The sequence below is a fragment of the Lepisma saccharinum genome, chromosome 20 (genome assembly GCF_977018435.1).
Source record: "Lepisma saccharinum chromosome 20, izLepSacc3.1, whole genome shotgun sequence".
Taxonomy (NCBI): Eukaryota; Metazoa; Arthropoda; class Insecta; order Zygentoma; family Lepismatidae; genus Lepisma; species Lepisma saccharinum.
Window position 1 is genome coordinate 22,601,677 of NC_139248.1, and position 27,711 is coordinate 22,629,387.

At 37.2% G+C, this 27,711-nt stretch overlaps 1 protein-coding gene across 1 annotated transcript in view; it reads right to left on the reverse strand.

Moving 5' to 3' along the window:
* Positions 1-27,711, reverse strand: part of LOC146003551 (pre-mRNA-splicing factor RBM22) — a 32,046-nt gene that overhangs the window by 777 nt on the left and 3,558 nt on the right. Inside the window, exons 3-5 of the mRNA XM_083141847.1 lie at positions 19,659-19,922; positions 14,505-14,734; positions 13,239-13,382 (exon numbers count right to left, since the gene is read on the reverse strand). Of these exons, the coding sequence (XP_082997973.1) occupies positions 13,239-13,382; positions 14,505-14,734; positions 19,659-19,922 (638 nt within the window). The remainder of the gene's footprint in view (positions 1-13,238; positions 13,383-14,504; positions 14,735-19,658; positions 19,923-27,711) is intronic.

The window sequence follows — 27,711 nt, forward strand, 5'->3', positions numbered from 1 at the left end:
AGGAACATCATGAGCATAATGTTTAAATAGATACAAGTGCATGTTTACTTTTAATGAAAAAAAAGAGAAAAAAATGCAAAAGCCCATGCACTGCACAATATACACATTCTATATCTTGCCAAGAGTGGAGGTCATGTTATTAGAACATGGTCCTGCTGGCTTTACCAATTGATAAGACCAGGATCCCAGGTTTAAATGCTGGCCTGGGTATGGGTGTTCTGTGCGAGTATGCCTTCATCAATTTCATCTCTCACTGCCACGGTTAGCCAAAAGTGGCAGAAAAGCGACGCTAAATAAAAAAAATCAAAATCAAATCAAAACCATAGATAAAAGGCTGGCACCACCCCAGGGCCATTTTATGAAGGGAACTTTCAGAAAATTTTCCATGTGTGATCACCTACTACACGGAACAGATCTAGGTCTCCATGTGGAACAGTGGTGTATTCTGAAAATTTGATCTGGTTTACTGCAACTATTCATATTTATTGAATATTAATTAGATATAATAGAAATATAACACCAATGGATGCATGCAACAAAAACAGAAGTCCTGGCAACTTGAAAAATTTCAGAAATCTCTCTATGAAAAAGTTTGGTTTAGCAGCATTGCAAATGTTATGTTCAAAGTATCCAAGCATTAATGCTTATCTTATTTAATCAATTTCAATCTGATTACACATTAATACCTACAAGGTATAAGAACATATGAAAATTGATATGATAAAATCACCACAGTATGATGACAGATGCACATAGTACTTACTATCCCAACTGCCAGGGATTAAATTTACAAAAATCTTTTAACTTGTCCATGTGGTACAAACCCACAGAACCTTACTTTATTATTTTTTTTTGTAACCTTATTCTATATTTTAGACAAAATATTATTCACTTTGTGCTGCAAAGCCAGGGGCTTCAAGTTCAAATTACAAATGGGGCATAAATTCTACTCTGTGTTGGTTCTCTAACCTATTTCATCACTTTACTCTCCCTGTTACTCTTCTGTACATAGTGATTATGCTCCAAATTAGATGGGACTCAAACAACTACAAATAAAAATTATAAATTATAGCTAATTTGTAATGACATGGACTGCATGAATTGAATAAAAAGCTCTGCATTTCCACGTTGTAGTTTGTACTGGATTTCCAATTAATTTCAAAGGATGACTGCTTTCATTAACATAGGTTATGTAATGGAGGGTGGAGATGATGACACATTACAGTGGAACCCCGATTTTACGTTTTTCAGGGGCCTGTAAATAAAAGAATGTAAAATGCGGGAAAGCATAGGGGAGGGGTGAAACTCAAGTGTCAGTAAGAAACGACTTCACAATCAACTTTTAGGGGTTATATTCTGTCAAAAATAATTCAACAATGGTAAAGAAGTATGATTATGAATTTCTAGGTGGAAAAAAGCAAGACCTGCTGAGAAAAATCAATGGCAGATTAACGTGACTCACTTTCGAGTTTCGGGACTGTGGATGACTGCTTCTATCTGCCGCCTATTAGGTTCAATTTATGGGATCTTCATTTACTCTGTAAACTGGTAATTAGTTGCTAGTTTTAGAAGTATCGGGTAATTGGAGGGGGGATAATTTATAGTTGGACGTCAAGCATCTTTATATACGGTAATCAAAGTGTCCTGGATTCAGTTCACAGTGGAGACATGTAGAATGATTCAGATCCCACTTTAGCTGTATGTGTGTCCAGTCCCGATGAGCCCAAAGCATAAAGTGAACTGAAAATAAGCTTTGTCAAAGTTACACATTTTTTGACATCACAATACAGAGAATTGTTATCAGTGATGTGCCCAGGGTTTTTGAAAGGGTGGGGGAGGTGTATTACGTATATTTTTTCCATAGCTCTCATTTTGAATCTTTTCGTGCCTTTGACGTTCTTGTTTTTTTTAGTTTTTTTTTTTAGAAATACTGGGCCAAAGAGGCGTTATGACCCCCCATCAACCCCTCCCCTTGGCATGCCACTTATTGTTATTTATATCCATATTAATCCACCATTTATTGTTGGATTTAGCAGTGTTGCGGAGTGCAAACACACCTTTCACCAATAGTTTTCCCGTAAATAGTTTTTTTGTCTCCCCCTCCACATTTAATATTTCGTGCAGGTGAAGGGTTCCCAAGAAAAGTATGGAGTATATTATTTTAGCATCATGTGCATTTCCTTCCTGTACTGTTCTGTGTGTTCAAGATGTTTATCAGAAGGCAAAACGAGAAAAAATTAGCTTGTCTTTTGACTCATGTCACCTTGTGTGTCTGGTACTGGTGTTTCTTAATCTTCAAAAGCAAAACAACCTTTCGAGGCCAGATTCAAAACAATGCCCTTTTTCTTCCCTTTATCATGGATGAGTCATTGCTCTGGAGCCACGAGACAAAACACTGGTGACAGGTGCTGGCTGAACACAGACACCACTCCAACCAGCGATAAGGGAGGGGAAGTGAAGATGAACTGTGGTGGAGGGGCAGTTGTTTACAAAAGTCTCATCTGATGTGTTCTCATATCGAAGTTGCAGAAAGAAAGAAGGGGGTGGGGATCACTGCTTTACGCTCTTGCCTCAATGCTACTGACATACGAGCAACATTTCCCATGCAGATAGAGGCAATAATAATAATAAAAAAATGCACACCAGTGGCAGATTAATGAGCTTGTGTGGGGAAAGATGCCTGACTGGATGAACGTATTAAGCGGGAAAACATAAAATCGGGGTTCCACTGTATTTCTTTCTTTGTTCCCATTTGGCAGTTGTACTGATTTCTCTTAGATTACTACAGCCAACCAGATATCTTAACCTATGTTAATGAAGGCAGTGGTCCTTCGAAATTACCGTATATCTCCCCATAATCATTGCACCCTGTTTTTAGTTCAAAAATTGATTTATAACCTTTCATCATATAACTATGACAGATCATAAGTTCTCTAGTTGAAAATGTTGTATATAAAAATAATCACGCTGTACAAATTATAACTTTGACAGCGCTGCGAAGAAAAGTCATATTGGCAATCGCATTGTATAAAATAGAGGAATAGGAGGGTGGAGATATTCTGTGGCTTAGCTTAATGGAAGTGGTGGCTGTAAGTTTTTGCGATGCATGTGAATCGGATTGTTTTCTAACAAATTTCAAGCATGTTTGCATGTAAAAATTAATAAAAATCTGAATTTACTAACACCAGACTTGTTTTTTGACATTTTTCATGAGTTAGCGTATGTGGTTTAAGCCTGAAAGGTAAAAATCCAAGTAAGGAAGTTGGTCCCCTGCGATTCTCCAGTTGCCAGAAGTGCTACGAGAATAGGTAGGCGGCCATAAAAAGATTTTATGAGACTCAGTACGCTGTCTCAAAGATTATTCGTCTAAAGATTATAATGTGAAATATTTTACATTATCATCGCAACTAGTTTGCAAAAACGAAATATGTGATTCCACGATTGTGATAGTGTTCAACTAGTTCTTGTTTGGTGCAAAGTGAATTTAAGTGGTTTTACGTGAAAAATAAGAAATATGGAGCAAATATTGGCTGAATTACGAGCTATCTCGAAGTCACAAGAGGAACTTAAACAGGAGTTAGGACAAGTGAAATCAGAATTTAAGAGTGATCTAAGGAATCTAGAAAAAAATATAAGAGCTGATATGAACATTCGACTGAATGTCATGCAGAAACATGTGTCCCTATACAGGCAAGAATGCATTTCTAGGAATGAGAAGGTTAGGAGTGAAACCCATAAAGTTGACATGGAAGTGAGAAAATTGATAGAAGAAAAGGATGAATTGCGTCAGGAACTGGTGGTTGTGAAAAACAAACTTTTTGAACTGGAAGAAAGAATAGAAAACAATCAAGCCAAGACTGTATGGTGTCATCGTCAAGTACAAGTACCAGAGTCTGTCAAAAAGAAGCCTGCATTTTCACCTGTAGATCACCAGGAATCTACTGAAGAGCCATCAGAAGCTGAAGAATGGTTTAATTTTATTGCTGGTAAATCCCATACAAGTGAAAATATTCCCATCGAAACTAGTGAATTACAAAATGGTAATGTTTCCCATGAGGTAGAACATTTAGTGGGTATTGTGAACAATACAGTGTTGCCCGTTTTGTCAGGTGTAGCTCAACAAGTTAAAGTTCTACAGAATTCAACTACTACCATGGTACACAGGTTTCGGGAAAGTGATTCACATAGTTCACCCAGCACAATTAGCTGTCATTCATCTGGGCTTAAGAGTAGAAAAAAGAATAGGTCTAGGAAAAAGTCTCCCTTAGTAAATGTGAATAATAATGATAGTGTAACAACACTTTTCCCTAATGGAACAAGTAAGAGTGTTTCTAGGTGCAAAGAAAATCAAGTTTCCTCACATGTTACTAAAAGAAATTTCTTGAAGTCAGATCAATTAAATAGGTTTCCGAAATTCTCTGGAGTTTCTAGTGAACTAATCCCATCTGAATTCTTAGATGATGTCGAAGAGAATTTCGAGTTATTTCAAATAGCAGAAACAGATTTTATGACTTATGTACCAACGCTGCTAACAAAGGATGCTAAGCAATGGTACAAGATCTCAAAGCAAAAATTTTCAGATTACCAATCATTCAAGATTCAGTTTCTGAATCATTATCAAAATTCTAATTGGAAAACAACGATGCTCACCAAAATCTTGAATTCCCAGTATCAAAAGTCTGTTCATGGGTCACTGCTAACATTTTTCATGGACCAATGGAAAATTTTGCAGATTGTTCAACCTACCACTGACGAAGCACAAAGGCTAGCTCAAATTGCTACTTTGATGCCTTTCAAAATCAAGGAAATTTTCATTATGAAACCTGTTACAGACCTGAGTGAAGCCATCACGGTAATAGAAAATTCCGAAGCCCTTAGCAAAACTTCATTACGTGAAAGGCCACAGGCAGTATTTAACAGTAGAACTAAAAACTTTGATAGTAATAGAAACGTAGCAGTTATTCAAACTAAATGTACTGATCAGTCTAAAGACAGAGGTGACAAACTCAAGTGCGAGGTTGTTGATCATTCCAGCACACAGCGTAACTCGAAAAGAAATGTAGTCACCAATGCTAATAAGTCTACTTTTTCGGGAAACGAGTAAGTCGCTCATGTCGAGAGGGAGGTGTCATGAGTGTACCTGCTAATCCTCCTTTGCAACAACCCAACTCTAGTAATCTTAATCACACACACAAAAAATTTTACAATTCAGTCAAAACAAACACCGAAGCACAGGCCATTGAACCCTTGTACAATAATGTTCATTTGCTAGGTGATTCCATGATGATCCGCGTAGCAGAAACCTTGGCAAACTACACTGTTTCATATGATTCACTAGGTAAACGGAACATAGGGTTATGTACTAGTGGCCAAACTATTTCCAACCTATCCCAAAAAATCCATCCAGATACCAAAGTTGGTAAAAAAGTGATGTTGCTTATTGGCACCAATGATTTTTTGAGATATACAGAGCTACACAAAATGAAAAGTGACCTCAAAGGTTTAATACACAAGTTATTACCTTTAACGAATCAGTTAATATTACTCACATTACCACCAATCCCAAAGTTATTAACTGCTGACAATCCTGATTTGTGGAGTAAGTGGAGTCAGTGGAATAATTTTCTAATGGAGTTAGGTAATGATGAGAATCTCATTGTAGTGAATATTAGTGATCTGTTTTTGAATGCAGATTCTAGTATAAAACTAGATCTATTTGAAAAACACTTAGGAAATCCAAGGAATGGCCGAATTGATTTAATTCATTGGTCAAAGTCTGGGACGAATGTAGTTTTTGATTTCTTGAAACAAAAAGGTCTGTTCAATGATATCAATCAAAATGAAATCACAGTCCAGGCAGACATACACCAGTTTAACTCGTTAAACTAGTTACGAGCTCATGTCAAAAAGCAGGTGATGTGAGTGATGCGATAAATCCTGCTATTCATTTTATAAACTTAAGTGAATGTGATGAAATAGATTACAGTGCAGAAATTAAAAATTGTAAGCAACCCATAAATACTAATAGCAAGCGTAAACCTTCTGCTCACATAAAAGTAAGAATAAACAATAAGGAATATACTTCTTTACTTGATAGTGGCGCTGAGGTCAGTGTTCTCTCAGAAATCCTGTGGAAGTCTATTTGTAGTCAGGCTTCTAAACCACGGCTATTGCCAGTTACAGGTATAAAATTAGTAGACTATACAGGGAAAAGGAAAGACAAGCTAATAGGTTCCACTAATTTGAACGTGGAAATTTGTGGACTTTCCTTTTACATTAAATTCCTGGTAGTCAGACATTTAAAAGTAGACATTATTCTCGGTTTAGATGTCCTATACAATATTGATAGTACTTTAGACTTTGTCCAGCGAGGCTTACTCTTGGAATCGAGCGAAGAAAGCAAATTCTCCAAATTTATCGCTGTCTCAAATGAAAGTTGTCCGGAAGAAGAGTTACATTTCAGACCTTCTGTATCTAACATATCCCCACGGTCATCCTCTCATCCTTCTGATGAAGACTTGTGGAGAAGGGTTAAAGAGTGTGAACATTTAAATGAGTCACAAAGGATAGCTTTAGTTCAGTTGTTAAAACAATATAAAACATTGTTTTCTGAATTACCAGGTCTCTGTAACAAGTATACACACACAATAGAACTGGATACTTCCACACCAATAGTTAACAAAAACTATCCAATACCATTAGCATATAGGGATGAAGTTGGCAGGCAAATAAAACAAATTTTCAACTTAGGCATTATTGAATATTCTGAATCAGAGTACCTATGTCCTCTCCTAGTTGTAGTCAAGCCCGGAGGAGGCATTCGTCTCTGCTTAGATCAAAGAAATATCAACAAACATGTCAAGCTTGAGCAATTACATCCTATGAACATAAATGAACTCTTAATGAGTTTCCATGGATGTCAATGTTTGTCCTCCCTAGATTTGGTTAATGCTTTCTGGCAGGTCCCCTTACACCCCAAAGCAAGAAAGTATACTGCTTTCAGTTTTCAGGGAAAACTTTACCAGTTCACAAGGGTAGTGTTCGGATCAATCAATGGAACGTCTGCTTTCATTAATGCTCTGACACGAACCTTGGAAGGTACGGAATCTTTTACAGTATGTTATGTAGACGACGTAATTGTCAAAAGCACGTCTTTCGAACAACATCTTTTTCACTTAAGACTTATTTTTGACAAGTTACAAGATGCCAACATGACACTGAGACTGGACAAATGTAGGTTTTGTCAAGTCAAGGTGGAATTTTTAGGGCATTCTATCAGTGCACAGGGTTATGAGAAATATCCCAAGTATGTTCAAGCCATAAAAGACTTACCTGTCCCTTGCAATATCAAGCAACTGCAGAAAGTCTTGGGAAGTTTTAATTGGCTATCAAAATATGTTAAAGATTATGCCATCATGGCACATCCCTTGTACCAGTTATTGAAAAAAGGCAAAAAGTGGGAATGGGATGAAAGTGCACAATGCTCCTTTGAGTTGTTGAAACAGTCCATTATTGCAGAAACAATGCTTTACCATCCAGATTTGAACAAACCATTCTTTGTTCAAACTGATGGATCAAATATAGGCATTGCAGGATATTGTTTTCAACTGATAGACAACAACTTGTGTCCGATTGGATTCGTGTCAAGGATTTTGAAACCTTTTGAGAAATCATATACATCCACTGAAGTAGAAGTGTTAGCAATACTCTTTACACTGGACAAATTTAAATCACTATTGTTAGGTAGAAAATTTACTGTTATCACAGATCATAAATCCCTCACGTGGTTAGAATCTGCACACACTTGGAACAATAGGCTGACTAGATGGTTTATTCAAATACAACAGTACTCATTCCATGTCGAATATTGTAGAGGTAAAGAAAACCTCTTGGCAGACCTGTTGAGCCGATCTTTTAATGACCGTGATAATGAACTCATATTCATGAATAACTTTGAGTATCTTGATGAGTCATTAATATGTGATAAAAACAATTTTGTTAATGAACAAAATAGTGATCCGTATTGCAGTGGTGTTAAATCTGTTCTCGCTGGTTGTGAAAGTTCACAACAGAGCAAACATCGAAACTGGAAGAATATATACCTTATTCACAATGATCTACTTAGCATCAAAGATTTTCACAATCCAAACCGGATAAGAATATGCGTGCCTCAATCATTAGTAAATCTTGTACTGCACAAGTATCATGATCAAGGTGGTCATTTTGGTACAGACAAGACACTCGGTAAAATTTACCAAATATTTTACTGGCCTCATATGAAAAGAGACACAAAATCTCACATCACTGATTGTGAAATTTGCATGAAAAATAAACCAGATAAACATCCTCCTAAGTATCTGGAAATCATGCACAAACCCTCAAAACCAGGTGAAATATTATTTATTGATTTACAAGGTCCATTCATACGTTCCTCCAAAGGTGAAAAATATTTACTAACAGTATTAGATTCTGCTAGCCGTTATCTTGTGGCATATCCTATTGGCAATAGTACAGCTTCCATCGTAACTAGAAAACTAACACATTCTTACTTCATCCATTTGGGAATACCAACAATCATTATATGTGACAATGGTCCACAATTTCGTGCAGAACATTTTACAAAAGGTATGAATGCTCTCAATGTAAAAATTTTTTACATTCCCAGTTATCATCCAAGTGCCAACTTAGTGGAGAGATATCACCAGGAAATAAATAGATTGATGCGTATATTTTGCAATGGTAAACATAAGCAATGGTCTAGCCATGTTGCTGCCATTTTACATCTGTTAAATAATTCAATTTGTTCCAGTACAGGTTATGCTCCTATAGAACTCAGGCTAAATATTGAACCTCAATATATCTGTAAAAAAGTACTAACGGATCGCATTCCTGATGTAGAGATGTGGAAAAATAAGCTGCTTATGGCAGAAACATGTAGTTTCAATAAGAGACAAAAACATATTATAAAACAGCATGAAAAACAAGCAACAAAAAATCCAGTAAAGCAAGGCGATCTGATCTTCATAAAACTGCATCCTCAAAGTGACACTATCACTTGCATTATAAAAAAATATTGTAATTTATACCAAGGTCCTTTTGTTTGTATGCAAACTCATGATGATAACACAGTGAAAGCCATATGCTGCAACACTGGAAAAGACATTGCAAATATTTCCGTAAAAAATATCCAAGTTTGGCATTGTTCATTGAACAAACAAAAACTTTGGATAAACAAACTTTTAAGCATGCGTAACGATTTGCAACTTCATGAGTTAGGTTTGGAGCAGTTGTATGATGCTGTGTAACTATATTTAATGAGAGCATGATAACAATTGTAAATTTTAGTGGTACCATATTTGTAATATGTGGAGTTTGTGCATACATTATCTATTGCATGTTTTAAATGTATGCATGCTAATTTATGCTTATTTATGTATGCAAGATGCATATGTGATGATTTTATCTCTGCATGCAAATTGTACATGATGTGTTTTCTTTTTTTTTACTGATGCATGTAAACTGCACGTGTGTTGTTTTGTGTTTATGCTTGAAAATTGTACAAATTTGGTTCTGCGATTATGCATACACACTGTACATATTGTATTCTGTTTTGTGTTTATGCATGTTAAGTTATTTAATATATGAATCTGATATTTTGTCATAATCTTACATGTTATATCTTTGTTTATGTGGTGTTTGTTTTGTAACTAACTTCTTGCATGTAGACAATGTCATAATTTTAGTAATGCACGAAGTATTTGACATTTCTTCTTGATTCTCAGTAAGAAAGTCAAATTTCCCAACCCCGGGGAATTTATGACAGATCATAAGTTCTCTAGTTGAAAATGTTGTATATAAAAATAATCACGCTGTACAAATTATAACTTTGACAGCACTGCGAAGAAAAGTCATATTGGCAATCGCATTGTATAAAATAGAGGAATAGGAGGGTGGAGATATTCTGTGGCTTAGCTTAATGGAAGCGGTGGCTGTAAGTTTTTGCGATGCATGTGAATCGGATTGTTTTCTAACAAATTTCAAGCATGTTTGCATGTAAAAATTAATAAAAATCTGAATTTACTAACACCAGACTTGTTTTTTGACATTTTTCATGAGTTAGCGTATGTGGTTTAAGCCTGAAAGGTAAAAATCCAAGTAAGGAAGTTGGTCCCCTGCGATTCTCCAGTTGCCAGAAGTGCTACGAGAATAGGTAGGCAGTCATATAACGAAACCAACGATAACGACGCAGAATCTTCCGAAACAGAAAGACTAAAGTTTGTAAGTTCGTAGTTTGCAACATTCTAGTAAATTTTCTCAAATGTGATATTTCGACTCTAATGCACAAATCAATAACAACTAATGTGTGAAACTTGTGTAGTAGCTGTGGTGTCTAATGTGTTTGTGTTTGTCTTGTGTAGTAGTTGTGGTGTGTTTGTATGTGGGTTTGTCTTGTGTAGTAGTTGTGCTGTCTAGTGTGTTTGTGTCTATCTTATGTAGTAGTGATGCTGTCTAATGTATTTCTGTTTGTCTTGTGTAGTATCGGTGATGTGTATGTATGTGTCTTGTGTTGTAGTTGTGCTGTCTAGTATGTTTGTTTTGTCTTGCGTAGTAGTTGTGCTGTCTAATTTGTTTGTGTTTGTCTTGTGTAGTAGTTGTGGTGTGTAGTTTGTTTATGTTTATATTGTGTAGTAGTTGTGGTGTGTTTGCGTTTATATTGTATATTAGTTGTGATGTGTTTGTGTGTCTTGTGTAGTAGTTGTGCTGTCTAATGTGTTTGTGTTCGTCTTGTGTAGTAATTGTGCTGTCTAATGTGTTTGTGTTTGTCTTATGTAGTAGTTCCTCCATTCATATTGGGGGTTAGGCGTAGAGCTGACAACTCTGCACTGTAAAAAAAATGTCAAGAAACAGCAATATAAGGCCATGGATGTTCCCAAGGTAAAATATTCCGGAGGTAAAATAGTCCCCCGTTCGGATCTCCGGGTGGAGACTACTTTGGGAGGTCCCTGGACTAAGGATAAGATCTACGTTAGGAATAAGGATATTAAATTAAGCACCTGGAATGTTCTGAGCCTTTACCGGCCTGGGGCATTTCAGTGTACAGTTAATGAGATAGTTAAGTATAAATTAGATGTAGTAGCTGTCCAGGAAGTTAGGTGGCCAGGAGAAGGCAATTGTAAAACTAAAAATTATACTTTTTTCTATGGTGGTACTGAAAATCATAATTTTGGAACAGGCTTTTTCATAAATAATAGAATTATCTCGGCTCTTAAAACAGTAGAATTTATTAATGATAGGAATATCATATGCAGTTTTACAGGGTAGGTGGTGTAAAATTATTTTAATAAACATACATGCACCAACGGAAGATAAAGATGATAATACTAAAGATGATTTTTATACAGAGTTAGAACAGGTCTTTGATAAATTTTCTCAATATGATATGAAAATTCTGTTAGGTGACTGTAATGTACAGATTGGCAAAGAAGAGACATTTAAACCCACGATTGGTAAAGAAAGTCTTCATGAATTAAGTAATGATAATGGTATAAGATTGATTACTTTTGCAACCTCAAAGAATTTAATTGTGAAAAGTACCACTTTTAAACATAAAGATATCCATAAATATACCTGATCTTCTCCAGATGGTAAAACTCATAATCTGATAGATCATATTCTCATTGATAAGAGAAGGCATACTAGTATAATTGACGTTCGTACACATAGAGGTGCTGACTGTGCCAGTGACCATTATTTAGTAATTGCTAAATTAAGAGAAAGACTCTCAGTGATAAATCATAAGCAACAAAATCTAAAAGTTCTAAAATTTGATACAGGAAAGTTTACTGATGAAAGAATTAAGAAAGATTACCAAAGTAAACTGTCAAATAGATTTGATGTTTTGCAGGATTTAAATGATGATGAAAATATAAATGAAACAGACGTAAATAAGAATTGGGAGCACATAGGTAATGCAATAGAATCAGCAGCTAAAGAAAGTATAGGTACCATAAACCGAGAAAGAGTAAGCCATGGTTTGATAATGAATGTCATAATCTAATAGAAATAAGAAATCAGGCTAGACTTAGGTGGTTAAATAACTCTGATGATACAAATCTAAACAATTATAATAGAATAAAGCGAGAAGTTAACCACACGTTTAGAAGTAAAAAAAGAGATTACTTGAAAAGCAAAATTAACGAAATTGAAACAAACAGCAAAAATAAAAATATCAGATTTATATAAAGGTGTAAATAAGTTTAGAAAGGGGTGGCAACCTAAAGTAAACTTGATAAAAGATAAAGACGGTGATTTCCTAGCTGACCCAAGCGATATTCTAAATAGATGGAAGAACTACTTTAATGACCTTTTAAATGTTCATGTAGGAGATAAATCAGAAGTAAATGAAGTACACACAGCAGAACCTTTAGTTCCAGAACCTAACTTGACTGAAGTTAAAGATGCTATTAAAAGGCTAAAGAATAACAAAGCACCTGGCATTGATTAAATACCAGCTGAGTTAATTAAATATGGTGGAAATTCATTAATATGTCAAATTCATAAATTAATTTGTTAGTGTAGTTTACAGGATTCTTGTTGGGAAACCTGATGGTAAGAGACCTGTAGGAAGGCCAAGACAAAGATGGAGGGACAACGTTGAGATGGACCTAAGGGAAATCGGTAGGGATGGAAAAGAGTATATAGAACTTGCTCAAGATAGGGAAAGATGGAAGGCCTGTGTTGCTGCAGCCATGAACCTTCGGGTTTAAGAAGGCTAGGGAGTGAGTTAGTTAGTTTAGTGTGAAACTTTTCATTAAACTGTCACAAAGTGAAATGATGTGCGTTGATATTTACTACATTTAATTTTAAGTATTACAGTTTATACAGTAATAAATTATTTTTAAATATTGGTAATACCAGAAAAATTAAAAGAAAAAAAAGATTTACATAATGGTCGCACACCACAACAACATGGCACAAAATCTACAAGGATTATGCGGTGAAATACGACAATCAGAAAACCAACACATACTGCAACACGGAAATAATAAACTTTACTAATGCATTTACCATGCTAACCATAAATATCATCATCAGTACATTATCATTTTATTTGGAATAATTATTTGTGGATTGAAACCAGTGTAGAAATAATTCCATTCCCACAATGTCCAATTACACTACAGAGGCCTGGCCCACAGGTATGATGCTCTAAAACTAGAAACAAAGCAGAAACTTACTTCAGGTCTTTCTCCATAATTTTGTCACCCAAGTTTCCAACATACAGCGTTGTTATGCTCTTATCTTCTGGTGGATCCAGTTTCGGCATCGCAGCAGCTCTTCTCAGAAGCTTCTCAGCTACAGGGTCGTTTATTCCATAATACCTGAGAAGAAAAATGTTATCATTAGTAGTGTCGACACATCACCAGCATTAGACCAGAGTGTCTACCAAAATGCTTGACTATTTCTTCATGTTTCTTAACCTATATTTAGAAGCATGCATATTGCATATTTCGTTTTTGACGAAAACACGAAATGTGAAATAACACATTGTAATGTTAATTTTTCATGTTTTTGAAAGGTGTGAGGTGCATTTGCCTACCCTGTTTTGTCACGAAATAATACGAAATAGACTCTTAAACACGAAATTTAGTTTATATACCGACCTGACACTTCTGAAGTCATAATTATCCTGCAAGTTATGCAATTCACGGAAAATTCTGCTGTTAATATTTGAGAAACGAAAATGGGGCCCTTTATACAGGAACAAACTTAACACTCTGGTAACGACATAAACGTGATATTAGAAGGGATATGCTTATTTTGTGTAGTAAGTGCAGTTTTTATATCAAATTTAGGATTATATCCACAATTTAAAAACCAAAATGTCATTTTATATACCGCTTTTTCACCCCTATAACAGCGAAATTTTATTTTATTTACCGCTTTTGAACCCGAAATTGCTTTTTTATTTACCAAAAATATGTGCCTCAACCTATATTCATTTGACCCCTACTTAGGAAAAGTTGGAAATTAGCAATTAGTAAATATTTATCTAATGAAAAACCCCTATCAAAAGGTAAGTTAAGATGAAAAATGAAGCTGTATTTAACAAGAGAATTAGACATGTTTATCTATTAATGCATCCTGGACTGAATTTGGCAGACTAGCAAGGCTCTTTAGTCTTGACTTACAGTCAGTATAATTTTATGTGGGACTCGTGTTGTCGTCCCTTCATCCATCTTACCACAATACATACTCATCTTCGTGATTAGTCAAAAGGGTCAGAGAAGTGAAGAAAAATAAACTAAATCAGTCAGTCAATGTGAAAGCAACAATTCTTGACCAGGCGTATAATTTATTGACTTTTTCTCTGTCCACCTCTGGTTTAAAGTGAGATGTTCCTCCACCCTTGAATACAAGGCAATGGCATTACCACTACATCATCAGGTGGACCTGCCTGTTAAACTGGAGGCAAATACATAAGAAGAGAAAGCCAACCCTACCTGTCCTTGATGTTCTGATCTGCCAAGGGATCATCTGGGTCTGTAGGTTTCTCATGTCGATACGGACATTCCTCCCCTCGTTTGCACTCACCCTTCACCCAGAAGGAGCAAATGTGTGGCCTGTTTCTCTTGTAGTAGGGGGTGGTTCTGGCTAATTTCAAAAGCAAATCGCTGGCAGCTTGGGATTTCCCAACTGCACCTGCAGGAGTGGTTGGGTCTATCTTTCCCACCTGTAAAAAAGAAAAAACTTTTAATATATAAAATCATAGGCATAATTTCATGGGGGGGAAGGGGGAGTGTCCCCACAAATTTTCATCCTTATTAATTTTTGTTAACCTCCTGTGACCTGAGCAAGACAGAAATAAAGAGCATGTTTTATGATTTCTCAACTGTAACAGTTATTTCGATAAATAGTCTTGGATTGAAACTCCCCCCCTCCCCCCACCTTTAAATCCATCTGCTATAGAAATAATGCAAACATAAATGTTTAGTACCTGTGTGATGTTCATGCAGATTTATTTCTGTGTAACTATTAATAGTGTTGCCAACTCAAACTTGAAGACAATGTACACTCTGTCTTGACAATCTCTGGAGCAAGCCAATGTAAACAAGTCTCTGCGCAAGTGGTAACTCAAGAGGGCTTGACCAATGAACATGCAAGTTTATGGAGGAAAAAAACATAGCTTCAGTTACCAGCCTTTTGTAGCAACATGAACCACCCACTTGCTTCCTCCCCTTCTCTAACGTTATGCATGGCCTTGGTAGACAGATTCCAGAGGCAGAGTATAATTCACATTACATTTAATATGAATGGAAACTGCACACATTAGAACATTGTTAACTATTAATAGCATGAAAAATAATAAAAGATGAACTAATATGATTAACTAATAATTACTCATAAATTACTTTTATGAATCAAAAATATGATAGAAAATGAAAAAAAAAATTGGTCAGAACATGATTTCATACTCCACAAAAAATTAATGCCAAGGCTTTATTTACATGAATACTTACATAACCAATAAATATAATTTTAAAACATGTGCAAAAAACGTTTTGTACGTATAAGGTTACAAAGGTTCAAAATGGTCATTTTAACTATGACAGTAGAAAACAAGATATGGCAATGCTTACAACTGTCAAATGTGGCATGTGCTGGGTTTACTGCAGGAAAAGGGGATGGGGCAGTCATTAAAGAATGGCGAGGCCTGTAATTGAAAAGTCGCACAGCTCTAACCTTGATTATTATATTATAAAAACCAATGGAGATGTTCCCTTTCCTTAGGCTTTACAAACCCAATAATTTTGAATACCTAAAACTCACTATCCTTATTCTTTCCTGACACCCTAAGAATGCCAATTCCCTGCACTCTCAGAAAACTGATCAAACAAACTTGAATACATTCCCAACTACACAATTGTCCTGTCCTGATATTTCCAGGAGCCTATATTTCCTCAATTTCCAGGAAATCCTCAACAGACTCCTACTTTTATGCAAATCTTATAGGCCTATCAAAATTCCTTTCCCTCTTTACCTCTTAGATATATATTGTTTACTTATGAAGTAGCTAATATTGTGCCTTTAACCTTTTGGATCCCAAGCGTCTCGATCGAGATACCCAAAAGTAAGCCTCACGGTCCCAAGCGTCTCGATCGAGATGCTGTGTCAAGGTCGTAGTTTTTACGTTATAACTTTTCTATTTTTGGCTAGAATTTCGATTTTTCTTTTTTATATTGTTCCTAACACATGTACTTAACAGAAATGTTTCTTGCCCTTTTTTTTTCTTCATGAAAATGGAGGTGAAAAGGCGGGAAAAGGGACTTCTCTTTTGCGTCTCTTTTCAAGGGAAAAGATAAATTTCAAACATTTCAACAATTTTTTAAAATAATTTTTGGGGGTTTTCTCCCTTCCCCCACCATATATACGCCAAATTTGCATAAATTTTGCATTTTGTGCATTTTGACATTTTTTTTCGGGGGGCGGGGGGAAACACCATTTTTTTTTAAGAAAAGTATTTTTGAGGGGACTTCCTTCCTTTCCCCCTCCATATGTACGCCGAATGTGCATAAATTATATATCGTCTGAATCTGTGATTCATTCTGCCTACAACGGTATATCTTTCATATCTCTAGGGCATTTAGTTTCTGAGCTATAGTCATTCCAAGGTACCGCTGCATTTTGAAGCTTGAATCAGTGGCGTGCCCACCATTCCTTTTGGTGGTACAACTCAAGTTACATTGGTCATACGACAATGATTCAAGTATTTTTCTGTTTCTTACATGCCAGCGATAATTTCTATGTGCATTTTGAACTTCTCATATATTTTTTTTCTGGGGGGCGGGAGGGGGCGAAACCCCATTTTTTAAAAAAAGTATTTTCAGGGGATTTACCCCCTTTCCCCCTCCATATATACGCCGAATGTGCATAAATTATATATCGTCTGAATCTGTGATTCATTCTGCGTACAATGGTATATAGTTCATATCTCCAGGGCAAATAGTCTCTGAGATAAAGTTATTTCAAGGTACCGCTGCATTTTGAAGCTTGAATCAGTGGCGTGCCCACCATTCCTTTTGGGAGGTACAACTCAAGTTACATTGGTCATATGATAATAATGCAAATATTTTTGTGTTCCTTGCATGTCAGCGATCATTTCCATGTGCATGTCGACACTGTCATGTACTTTCTTTCGGGGGGCGGGAGGGGGCGAAACCCCATTTTTAAAAAAAAAAGTATTTTCAGGGGATTTCCCCCCTTTCCCCCTCCATATATACGCCGAATGTGCATAAATTATATATCGTCTGAATCTGTGATTCATTCTGCCTACAACGGTATATAGTTCATATCTCCAGGGCAAATAGTCTCTGAGATAAAGTTATTTCAAGGTACCGCTGCATTTTGAAGCTTGAATCAGTGGCGTGCCCACCATTCCTTTTGGGGTTACAACTCAAGTTACATTGGTCATACGACAATGATTCAAGTATTTTTCTGTTTCTTACATGCCAGCGATAATTTCTATGTGCATTTTGAACTTCTCATATATTTTTTTTCTGGGGGGCGGGAGGGGGCGAAACCCCATTTTTTAAAAAAAGTATTTTCAGGGGATTTACCCCCTTTCCCCCTCCATATATACGCCGAATGTGCATAAATTATATATCGTCTGAATCTGTGATTCATTCTGCGTACAATGGTATATAGTTCATATCTCCAGGGCAAATAGTCTCTGAGATAAAGTTATTTCAAGGTACCGCTGCATTTTGAAGCTTGAATCAGTGGCGTGCCCACCATTCCTTTTGGGAGGTACAACTCAAGTTACATTGGTCATATGATAATAATGCAAATATTTTTGTGTTCCTTGCATGTCAGCGATCATTTCCATGTGCATGTCGACACTGTCATGTACTTTCTTTCGGGGGGCGGGAGGGGGCGAAACCCCATTTTTAAAAAAAAAAGTATTTTCAGGGGATTTCCCCCCTTTCCCCCTCCATATATACGCCGAATGTGCATAAATTATATATCGTCTGAATCTGTGATTCATTCTGCCTACAACGGTATATAGTTCATATCTCCAGGGCAAATAGTCTCTTGAGATAAAGTCATTTCAAGGTACCGCTGCATTTTGAAGCTTGAATCAGTGGCGTGCCCACCATTCCTTTTGGGAGGTACAACTCAAGTTACATTGGTCATATGATAATAATGCAAATATTTTTGTGTTCCTTACATGTCAGCGATCATTTCCATGTGCATGTCAACACTGTCATGTACTTTCTTTCGGGGGGCGGGAGGGGGCGAAACCCCATTTTTTTAAAAAAAAAAGTATTTTCAGGGGATTTCCCCCCTTTCCCCTCCATATATATGCCGAACTTGCATACATTTCATATAGTCTGAATCTCTGGTTCATTCTGTGTACAACGGTATATCACTCATCTCTCTAGGGCAATTAGTCTCCGATCTATACTCATTTAATTGAAACTCAGCATTTTGCTCAAAATCGGCTTGGGACCGTGAAGCTTACTTGTGAAAATGGCCTTGGGACTCAAAGGGTTAAGTATTATGTATTCATTTTAAGTATCTCTCAAGTACATTTATGGGGCCTCCTCGATGGTGCGGTGGTATAGTCGTTGCTTTATAATCAAGGGGTCCCAGGTTCGATATCTGGTGGAGGCACATAGTGGTTCTGATCCTACTTTAAACTGTAGGTCCAGCCCCGATTAGCCCTACTGTGCATAAAGTGGACTTAAAACACCAAATCAATCAATCAAGTACATTTACATTGTAAAACTTTATTAAATTGTAAAACCAAATACAGGGGAACCACAATTCCGAGGATACAGGCAACCTGGTTTTGATTTAAAGACACCAGGGTGATAAAAGCATATTCCTAAATGTATGCGGGTGGAGGTTGGGCATTTTTCGGGGATTCCCCCTTTTTATGTAAAACCTCATTTATTGAGAAGCAAGAACTTATAAAAATTAATAGCAGAAGCACAACTGGATGAAAATAAACACCCACTGTGCCATGAATTGACATTTCATAGTTGGTGTTAAGATCTAACAACTTGACTTCTTGTGAAACAACTGTTATCTCAGAGAACATTGGGCCTCCCCGATGGCGCAGTGGTAGCGTCGTCGCCTTGTAATCAAGGGGTCCCGGGTTCGATACCCGGTGGAGGCACATAGTGGTTCGGATCCCACTTTAAACTGTAGGTCCAGTCCTGATTAGCCTTACTGTGCATAAAGTGGACTTAAAACACCAAATCAATCAATCAATCAGAGAACATTGTTCACATGCACAACCTGAAAAGTACTTTAAGATTTCAGCGATAAATGCAGGCTTCACCATGACTTGAACCTGGGTCACTCGCATACCATGCTATTGCTTTACCGATGTACTATGCAGAAACTTGATCAAAAGCAAAAAATCAGGCGATGCCATGGCAGGCTCAGTAACTCAGTTGGTATAGTTATGGTATGGTGTGCCAGAGAGCCAGGTTTGAGTCCTGCTCGAGGCTGGATGTTTCGTTGAAATTTGTATTTGTCCATCCTTATTTTTATAATTAGGTGTTTGCATTAAATAAAGATTTATTAATGGCATCAAAATTCCAATTAAAACCTTTGCATACTATAAACAAACACTTCATAGAACATACCTCCTTATCTGTATTCTGAATGTAGTACTCCTTATTGACCTCTGAACGAGGTAGGTCGTCTCTTATTTTAAGAGCTGTGTCCCTCACTTGGATTGGAAGTCCATATTCCAAGTCCAGCAAACAAGTCTGGCACACATTCTTCAACCGACTGCACGTCTGGCACACCTCAGTCTTTTTAAAGCGCATTCGAGCACCAGGGCACCATCTGAACACAGTGAAGGGTCGGGAACATATTTTGCATTCTTTCCCATACCGTTCTTTGGTCTGAAATTCGAACAGAAATACATGTTACAAATTGCTGTTATTATGCTGCACTTAACATTCATTCTAACACTATTCACGAAATATATGAAAAATTAGTCATGTCTTTTACAACTATATTACTATTACCATGAAACTGTAATTTGAAAAATCCAGATCTCAATAAGAAACATACAAATCACAAGATTTTTAAGAAAAAGCAATGTGTGCTAATCAGTATATGTTATTAACAAGGCTTAGATTTTTAGATGTTACCCTACACTAAAATATGGTTAGAAGCTTCCATATATGGTGTCTCACATCTCATACATCATAACCCGTATTTCGTACATAACCTAATTGGTACATACAGGCACGTATCCAGGAATTCCTTTCGGGGGGGGGGGGGGGGCTGAACACAATTTTTTTAAGGGGTATAGATAGAACCTCACAATTATATGTTTAAGGTCAGTGGTGGCAATTTGGTTACAAAACCTGAGGGGAAGGGGGTGCAAGGAAAGTTTACTTTCTCTTGTTAGACAAGCAAGGCTTAGGATTAAGTGGCAACTATCCCCTAAATCGTCACCACTGTTTAAGGCTGTGATTTTAATCAGAACGTGAAATCGGAACATTTTTTTACCACTCGACTCCTCAGCTTCCATTAACTTTGTGTGCCGGAACCATCTTAGTATGTGTGTTCGTCCATTTCTTCTCATCAGGCATCAAAACATCTGTGTACCAGGTAACCAAAAGTGTTTTTACGAAGCTGTTACACATGCACGGGATGGACAATCAATCCACTCGACAACACGAGATTCAAACTGTGTGCTGCGAACTGGACGCAGACAGTTCTCGAATATTTCTCTGATTCGAGCCTGAACACCACTAATGTGTCTTGTCCTCCCCTGTTTGCAACTCTTTTAAAAGCCGAAACCCACCAAATTGTTCATATTGAGGCCTAAGCACTCGCAAGTGTTCAAAATTGTCTGTCACAGCTTCCGCATTCTTGTCATATATCGGCACGAAACAAAGGAAGTCTTCTATAGGATACAGCTGGATCGCGAAACAATTATTGCACAGTGAATACCCTTCCTTTCCCAACACATCTAATGTTTCTTCTCCCAATATGATCAAATGCTTACTCATTTAGGTATCATCAAGGATGTGCCCAAGGGAGGGTTGATGGGGTCATAAGCCCATTTTACAAGGTCCTTAAAAAAAGAACGTCAAAAACAGGAAAATATGGCAAAATGAGGACTGACCACCAAAAATAGTATGCGTAACCCCTCTCCCTGCCGAAAATGGTTGGCACGCCACTCTTTATCTCGGACACATTTTTAAAAATCAACTCACCAGAAGTTTTTATAATTTCGTATTAGAGACTGAAGTAAAGCACCTTTAACATGATCAAATAAATCATGAACAAGTTCTTGAATTGAACGCTTAAAAGAAAATGATGTCAGAGACATGCCATTTTTCTCATTGGATCTAAGGTTCGGTCAAAGAATTTCTATTTGGGAATGGTTCTAATTAACGTGCATTTATATCCTCAGTATATTCTAGAACGTTGCGCAGATAAACAATTTATAACTATTGCCAGTAGTTCGACTCCACTTATTCAAGAATATTCCCTCCTGTGCCTTCCAGAGATTAAAAATTACAACGAATCGGTCTACGTGTGGCGATACCTTTGCTGTGCAGCTTCCAAATACTGACAAGTCTCTACATAGTGCTCAAGTTTGCTGCGACAACGACAATACTGAAAGCTCAAAAAAAGTTTATGTGCAATATTATCAACAACAGGGTTATAGACCATTCTCAGTCTTGCCTTGATAAGTATTTCTCCCCTTAAATTATCGACACATTATTCAAGAAGCAAAAATCGTTAATTTATCTAATGTAAAGAGAAATGGGGCGGAGGCTCGGGCCCCCTGATTCCCACCTTGGATATGCACTATTAACAATAACAGGGATATAGAACATTCTTCGTCTTGCCTCAATAATTGTATATCCTTAAATTATCGTCACATTATTCAAGCAGACAAGAATCTAATTTTATCTAGTGCAAACTGAAAATTTTCCTTTCCTGGGGAGGGGGGCTCGAACCACCTGATTCGCACCTCTGATACGCGCTAGTAACAATAACAGGGTTATAGAACATTCTCCGTCTTCTCTTGATAATTATTTCTCTCAAATTATCATCACATTATTCAAAAAGCCAAAATCCTAATTTTATTTAATGTAAACAGAAAAATTTCCTGAAGGTGGGGGGGACCTCGAGCCCCCTGATTCTTACCTTGGATACGCGCTATTAATAATAAGAGGGTTATAGAACATTCTTCGTCTTGTCTCGACAATAATTTCTCCTTAAATTATCGTCATATTATTCAAGAAGACAAATACCTAATTTTATCTAGTGTAAACTGAAACATTTCCTGGGGGGGTCTAGACAGCTGATCCCCACCTTGGATACAAGCTATTAACAATAACAGGGTTATAGAACATTCTTCGTCTTGCCTCGATAATTGTATCTCCTTAAATTATTGTCACATTATTCAAGCAGACAAGAACCTAATTTTATCTAGAGCAAACTGAAAATTTTCCTTTCCTGGGGAGGGGGGCTCGAGCCACCTCATTCCCAACTTGGATACACGCTAGTAACAATAACAGGGTTATAGAACATTCTCAGTCTTTTCTTGATAATTATTTCTCTCAAATTATCATCACATTATCTTATAAGCCCCTCCTTGGATACGTGCCTGGGTACATAACTGCACCACAGTTAAGGGTTAGCTTGACCTTTGGACAACTCCAGCAAAGTCATTTTTTAAATTTCCTCTCTTTTGACAACACCGCTACGATATTCCAAATTCTGAAAAATGACATCTGCTTAGAATTGCTTCTTGAGCATTTGTGTGAATCTTTGTGCGATTTGCTTTTGCTGTTGTCTAGATATTTGGAATAGTTTAATAGGTTTACATAGCCACAAAACTATCTACACAATGGCAAAAGCAAATCACACAAAGATTCACGTGAATGCTCTAGAAGGAATTCTAAGATGCATATTTTCAGAATGGGAACATCATGACAGTTTTTTGAAAGGAGAGGACACACTGGAAGTGGCTCTGTTGGCACCATTACCACTATACCATCAGGGAGGCAATGTACTGGAGTTTATACTGTCAAAAGAAATTTCATACTAGTCCGAATCCCTAATGAAAACATTGCTTAAGGTGAAGAGGAACAATTTCACACTAGGTGTGCATTTATTTCAATATCGTCGGAATGGACACTGCTACTAAAGAAAATCCAGACAGAATTTGAGAGTATAAATTTCTCCCCATGTTGCAAGTGGAAGCAGTTTTCTAAGTTGATTATTAAGCTAGATACGATGTTTGACAAATTAGATTAATTACATTTACAGAATCCCAGGTATTCCTTATGGAGAAACAACTTCAAATTCAACTTACAGCCAAACAAATGAGAGTTTTGACTCTTCCAAGGACAAATATTATCTTCAATGGATCCTCTACCCGATCATACGCTTTTATCCACCATCGAAAGTTTGATATTCTTAAGAAAACGAATAAAATAATTCCCCCATAAGTGTAATGCACTTCTCCTTGGCCCCTATGGCGAATTTGGCAGTGTTGCCGGCAAATGTTTGGTATATTGGAGACACATTAAAATCTGATGTTTTGTGTTTTGCATGGTTCGTACTTACCAATTGTGTATTGCGGAACATAGTTCAAGGTGCCATTATGCTTTTTACATGAAAAGAAACACAAATTTTCACATACAGAGTACTTCTTTCGATTTCTTAGCTTTCGTTACACACAATATGGCGAGCTGAGGTTGACTACTGTAGTGGGTATTCAGTGTTTCCAACCTTCTTCACCAAAAAATACCTATCGTGTTAGTCATGTGCAAATTGTACATTATGCACGGGTAGCTGACGGACAGCCCCACGAACCATTCACGGATAGCCCCATGAACCATTTCCGATAAGGTTAGGTTAGGCAAGCATAGTTAAAAAAGGGGGGTTGGAAACACTTCAGGGGGTTACGTCATCACATACGCTTCACGTCGGAAAAGCAAATGAAAGCAATGGCAATTGTGCATCAGTGAGATATTTCTCTTGCAAAATACATGATTTCCTGGTCAAATAGATTCTACGATGAAAGAAAATACCTCGACGAACGTTAGTAACCTTAGAGAAACTCATTTCCGTAAATAGTTTCTCCTGTAAAATTAAAGAAACGTGTCTCTGATATAACGAACTTTTACCATGTTGCCAAACCTGATGTGCATAAAAGAGCTAAATTTCACCTTAAATTGACCTAAAGTTGACTTTCAAGGAGTTAGATTTAAGAAGGCTACGTAAAGTGCGTCCCTTGGTAATTTTATTGTCAAGGGGGTGGGTTGCTGCTATAACTGGTAACTTTAAAGTGATGACAATCTATTCTTAGTTTTGACCACGCAGATCTGACCGCATCACCCATCTCAATAATCCACTGATGATAGTATGAAATCAAAAATAAGGGATTACCGGATAACAATATTGTCATCTTCACCTCAGCCACCGCGCTATATAAAAAAGCTGGGGAGGTAAGAGGGGGTGGGAGTGGCACAGCCAATATAATAATATCACGTCACGTGCAAAATGTATACTCATGGCAAAAGTTGGTCTATGTGGACCAGGGCTAGTGATGGCATCATAGTGGGGCAGGGGGCAGGTGCCACAGTTCACAGTCATACAAGTGCACAAAAGAGCCAGATCTGGCTCCAAAAGAGCTAAGTTGGCAACAGTGCTCCCGAGCTGCCTGAGAGAGAAGGACCTAGGTGAAATTGTCCCTATCCCCCCTTAACATTATCGGTAAATATGCGATATTGCCCGAACGGATTTCTTCAAATTTACACGAGAAACTACTTACTGAAATCAGTTTCTGTAGCATTGTTGAAGTTCTTGGAGGTATTTTCTTTCGCGGAAACTGAAAACTTCAACATAGAATGCTGCAGAACAAGAAATAATCACTTTTTATGAAAGGAACTTGCATTTTCCGTAAAGCGACAACATTATGCCATTGTTTCCATTATGTACCTGCAGATGGCGCGAGCGTCGAAAGTCACGCGGTCTCGCCAGTGTTTCCAAATGTGCCTTTTTTTAAAGATATATATATATATATATATATATACATATATATATTTTAACTATGCTTACCTTACCCAACCTTGCCAGAAATGGTCCGTGGGGCAATCGTGAATAGTTTTTGGGGCTATCCGTCAATGGTTCGTGGGGCTATCGTGAATGGTTTTTGGGGTTATCGTAAATGGTTTTTGGGGATATCATGAATAACACTGGTCTACAAAAAAAATATTTGTGAATGTTACAAAAACAAAAGAAGCTGTTTCTAGAAGTTACTGAGCCCTTGAATGCAGATCTAATTTCAGAATTTCTCCATCGGGCTCAGATTTCCTGTAAAAATGTTTTTTTTTGTATTTTCCTACCTCAGCTTATGTTCTGTGTGTATTTGTCGAAAGGACTCGATTTCACAAAAGTGCTACAAACGTAAAAGGTAATAAATCTGTGTCAGTATACAAAGGAATGAAGCAAATGAGTAACATGAAAGTGTATAAACATATCTAAAAATGTTTCCTTCCCGATTTCCTACGAAACTTTGCCTCGGGAACATCTCTTCGTAAGGTCCAGCAGTAGTCGGACAGCATTGCGGCACTCCATTTGCCTTGATACCGCTTTTCCATTAGAGCAATGTCTTGGTGAAACCGTTCACCGTGTTCGTCACTAACGGCACCAAGATTAGTTGTGAAGAAGTCCAGAAATGTAATTTGAGACACATTTGCAACCCATACGTTGGTATGATCTAATTAGCCCATGTACAATATCGCGATACTTCTCTGCTTTATCTTTTTACATACACTTGTAAAAGACAACCATGCCATTTTTTCAACATCTGTTAAATGTTGAATGAAATTCTCATCATTCATCAATTCCCTTATTTGAGGCCCTACAAATATTCCTTCTTTAATTTTGACATCACTGATTCTTGGGAATTTCCGTTGCAAGTACATGAATCCTTGTGAAGTTCTGTCCATGGCTTTCACAAAGTTTTTAATTAGTCCCAATTTTATGTACAGAGGAGGGAGATACACATTTTTGAGGTCAACAAGAGGAGTGTTTGCCACGCTCTTCTTTCCAGGCACTAATTCTCTGCGAAGAGGCCATTTTTTCCCACAATAGTGATGCTTTGTGTACCCAAGCTGCATACCAAGCAGAATTGCAATTACCTTCAGATATCCGTATATGTCACTATTGTATTTCTCATATTGGATATTTGTCAGAAGCTGTTTCAAGTTCTCATACGTCTCCTTCATGTTAACAGCATGAGCAATTGGTACTGATGTAAATTTGTTTCCATTATAGAGAAGTACAGCTTTCATACTAACTTTGCTGGAATCGATGAAAAGACGCCAATCGTGTGAACTGTATTCATGGCTAAGGCAATCCATAACGGATGAGATGTCATTACAAAAAAACCATGTCTCCTTCGCGGGAGAAATATTCTGAGAAAATTGTATGGCGGTCACGAAAAAAACAGACTTTCGTATCGCAAGCGAGGAGATTCCAACCTTTCAGTTGCGATGCTAAAAGTTCAGACTGTTGCTTAGAGAAATGTAAGTCCCGCGCAAGATCGTTCAAATCACCTTGGGACAATAAGTGTGGCTCCACTGATGAACCGGACACTTTAAATGTTGGGTCAGCAGTTTCTTCACCTCTTGCACTTTCTTCCCCGTGTTGGTCACGACATTCATCTTCACTCACAGTCACATTCTCAAGAGGCTTTGGTACCGGCAATTCTTCACTGTGACATACAGGTCTCATGGCTGATAGTAAATTTGGGTACTGCACAATGTTCCTTGTTTTCGACGTGATTCCAGCTATTTTCGTCAGGCAGAAATAACAGTCTGTTGTGTGATCTGATGGTTCCCTCCAAACCATGGGAACAGCAAACGACATGCGACGTGATCCTTTTAACCAGCTTGTCAGAAGTGTAACACAGGTCAAACAGCATATGTGGGAGGCCAATGTTTTGTCTTGGTCCCCATATTTACACCCAAAATAAAGTTCGTAGCACTTCTTTATAAGAGGGGTAATTCGTCGCTTTTGTGACTTAAATGTCAACTCTCCACATATATAAAAAAATTAATTGGGGCTATTTATGCAGGTAGGAGGCATTTTCTTATGCACTAACACTACACACGACTTCTGAAACTTCAAATCACAACCTAATCAAAGGCAGTCACTTCCCACTAAGTCAGAACTCACAATGCGAGATGCACATGACAACAAACAACACTGCGATTCTACGTGTTCGGACATGACTCATCCACAGTGTTGCCATGCCTCTCTCTTATTCACAATTTGGTTTGTTGCAATTGGAGGAAGGTCCCAGGCCTTAGGAACGTGTTGGTCATTCTATTGTCATATAATGACTGTTATTCAACAATATCTGTAGAGTAAATATAGGTTAAACCACAGCCCAAAAGGCAGAATTTTCATGAATTGCATTAGGTACAGGTTAGTGTGTAACAAGAAAACTGAGCCCGACAGGAAAAAACTGATTTCATTTTTGAATTCAGCACCATCGACTTAACTTAGAACACCATTCACATTCCTTGTAACAAATTTCATGTTGACCAGTGTAATTTTTGGGGCTATCGTGAATGGTTTTTGGGGCTATCCGTCAATGGTTTGTGATGACACAATGAACACGAAGGTAGGTATTTTTCGGTT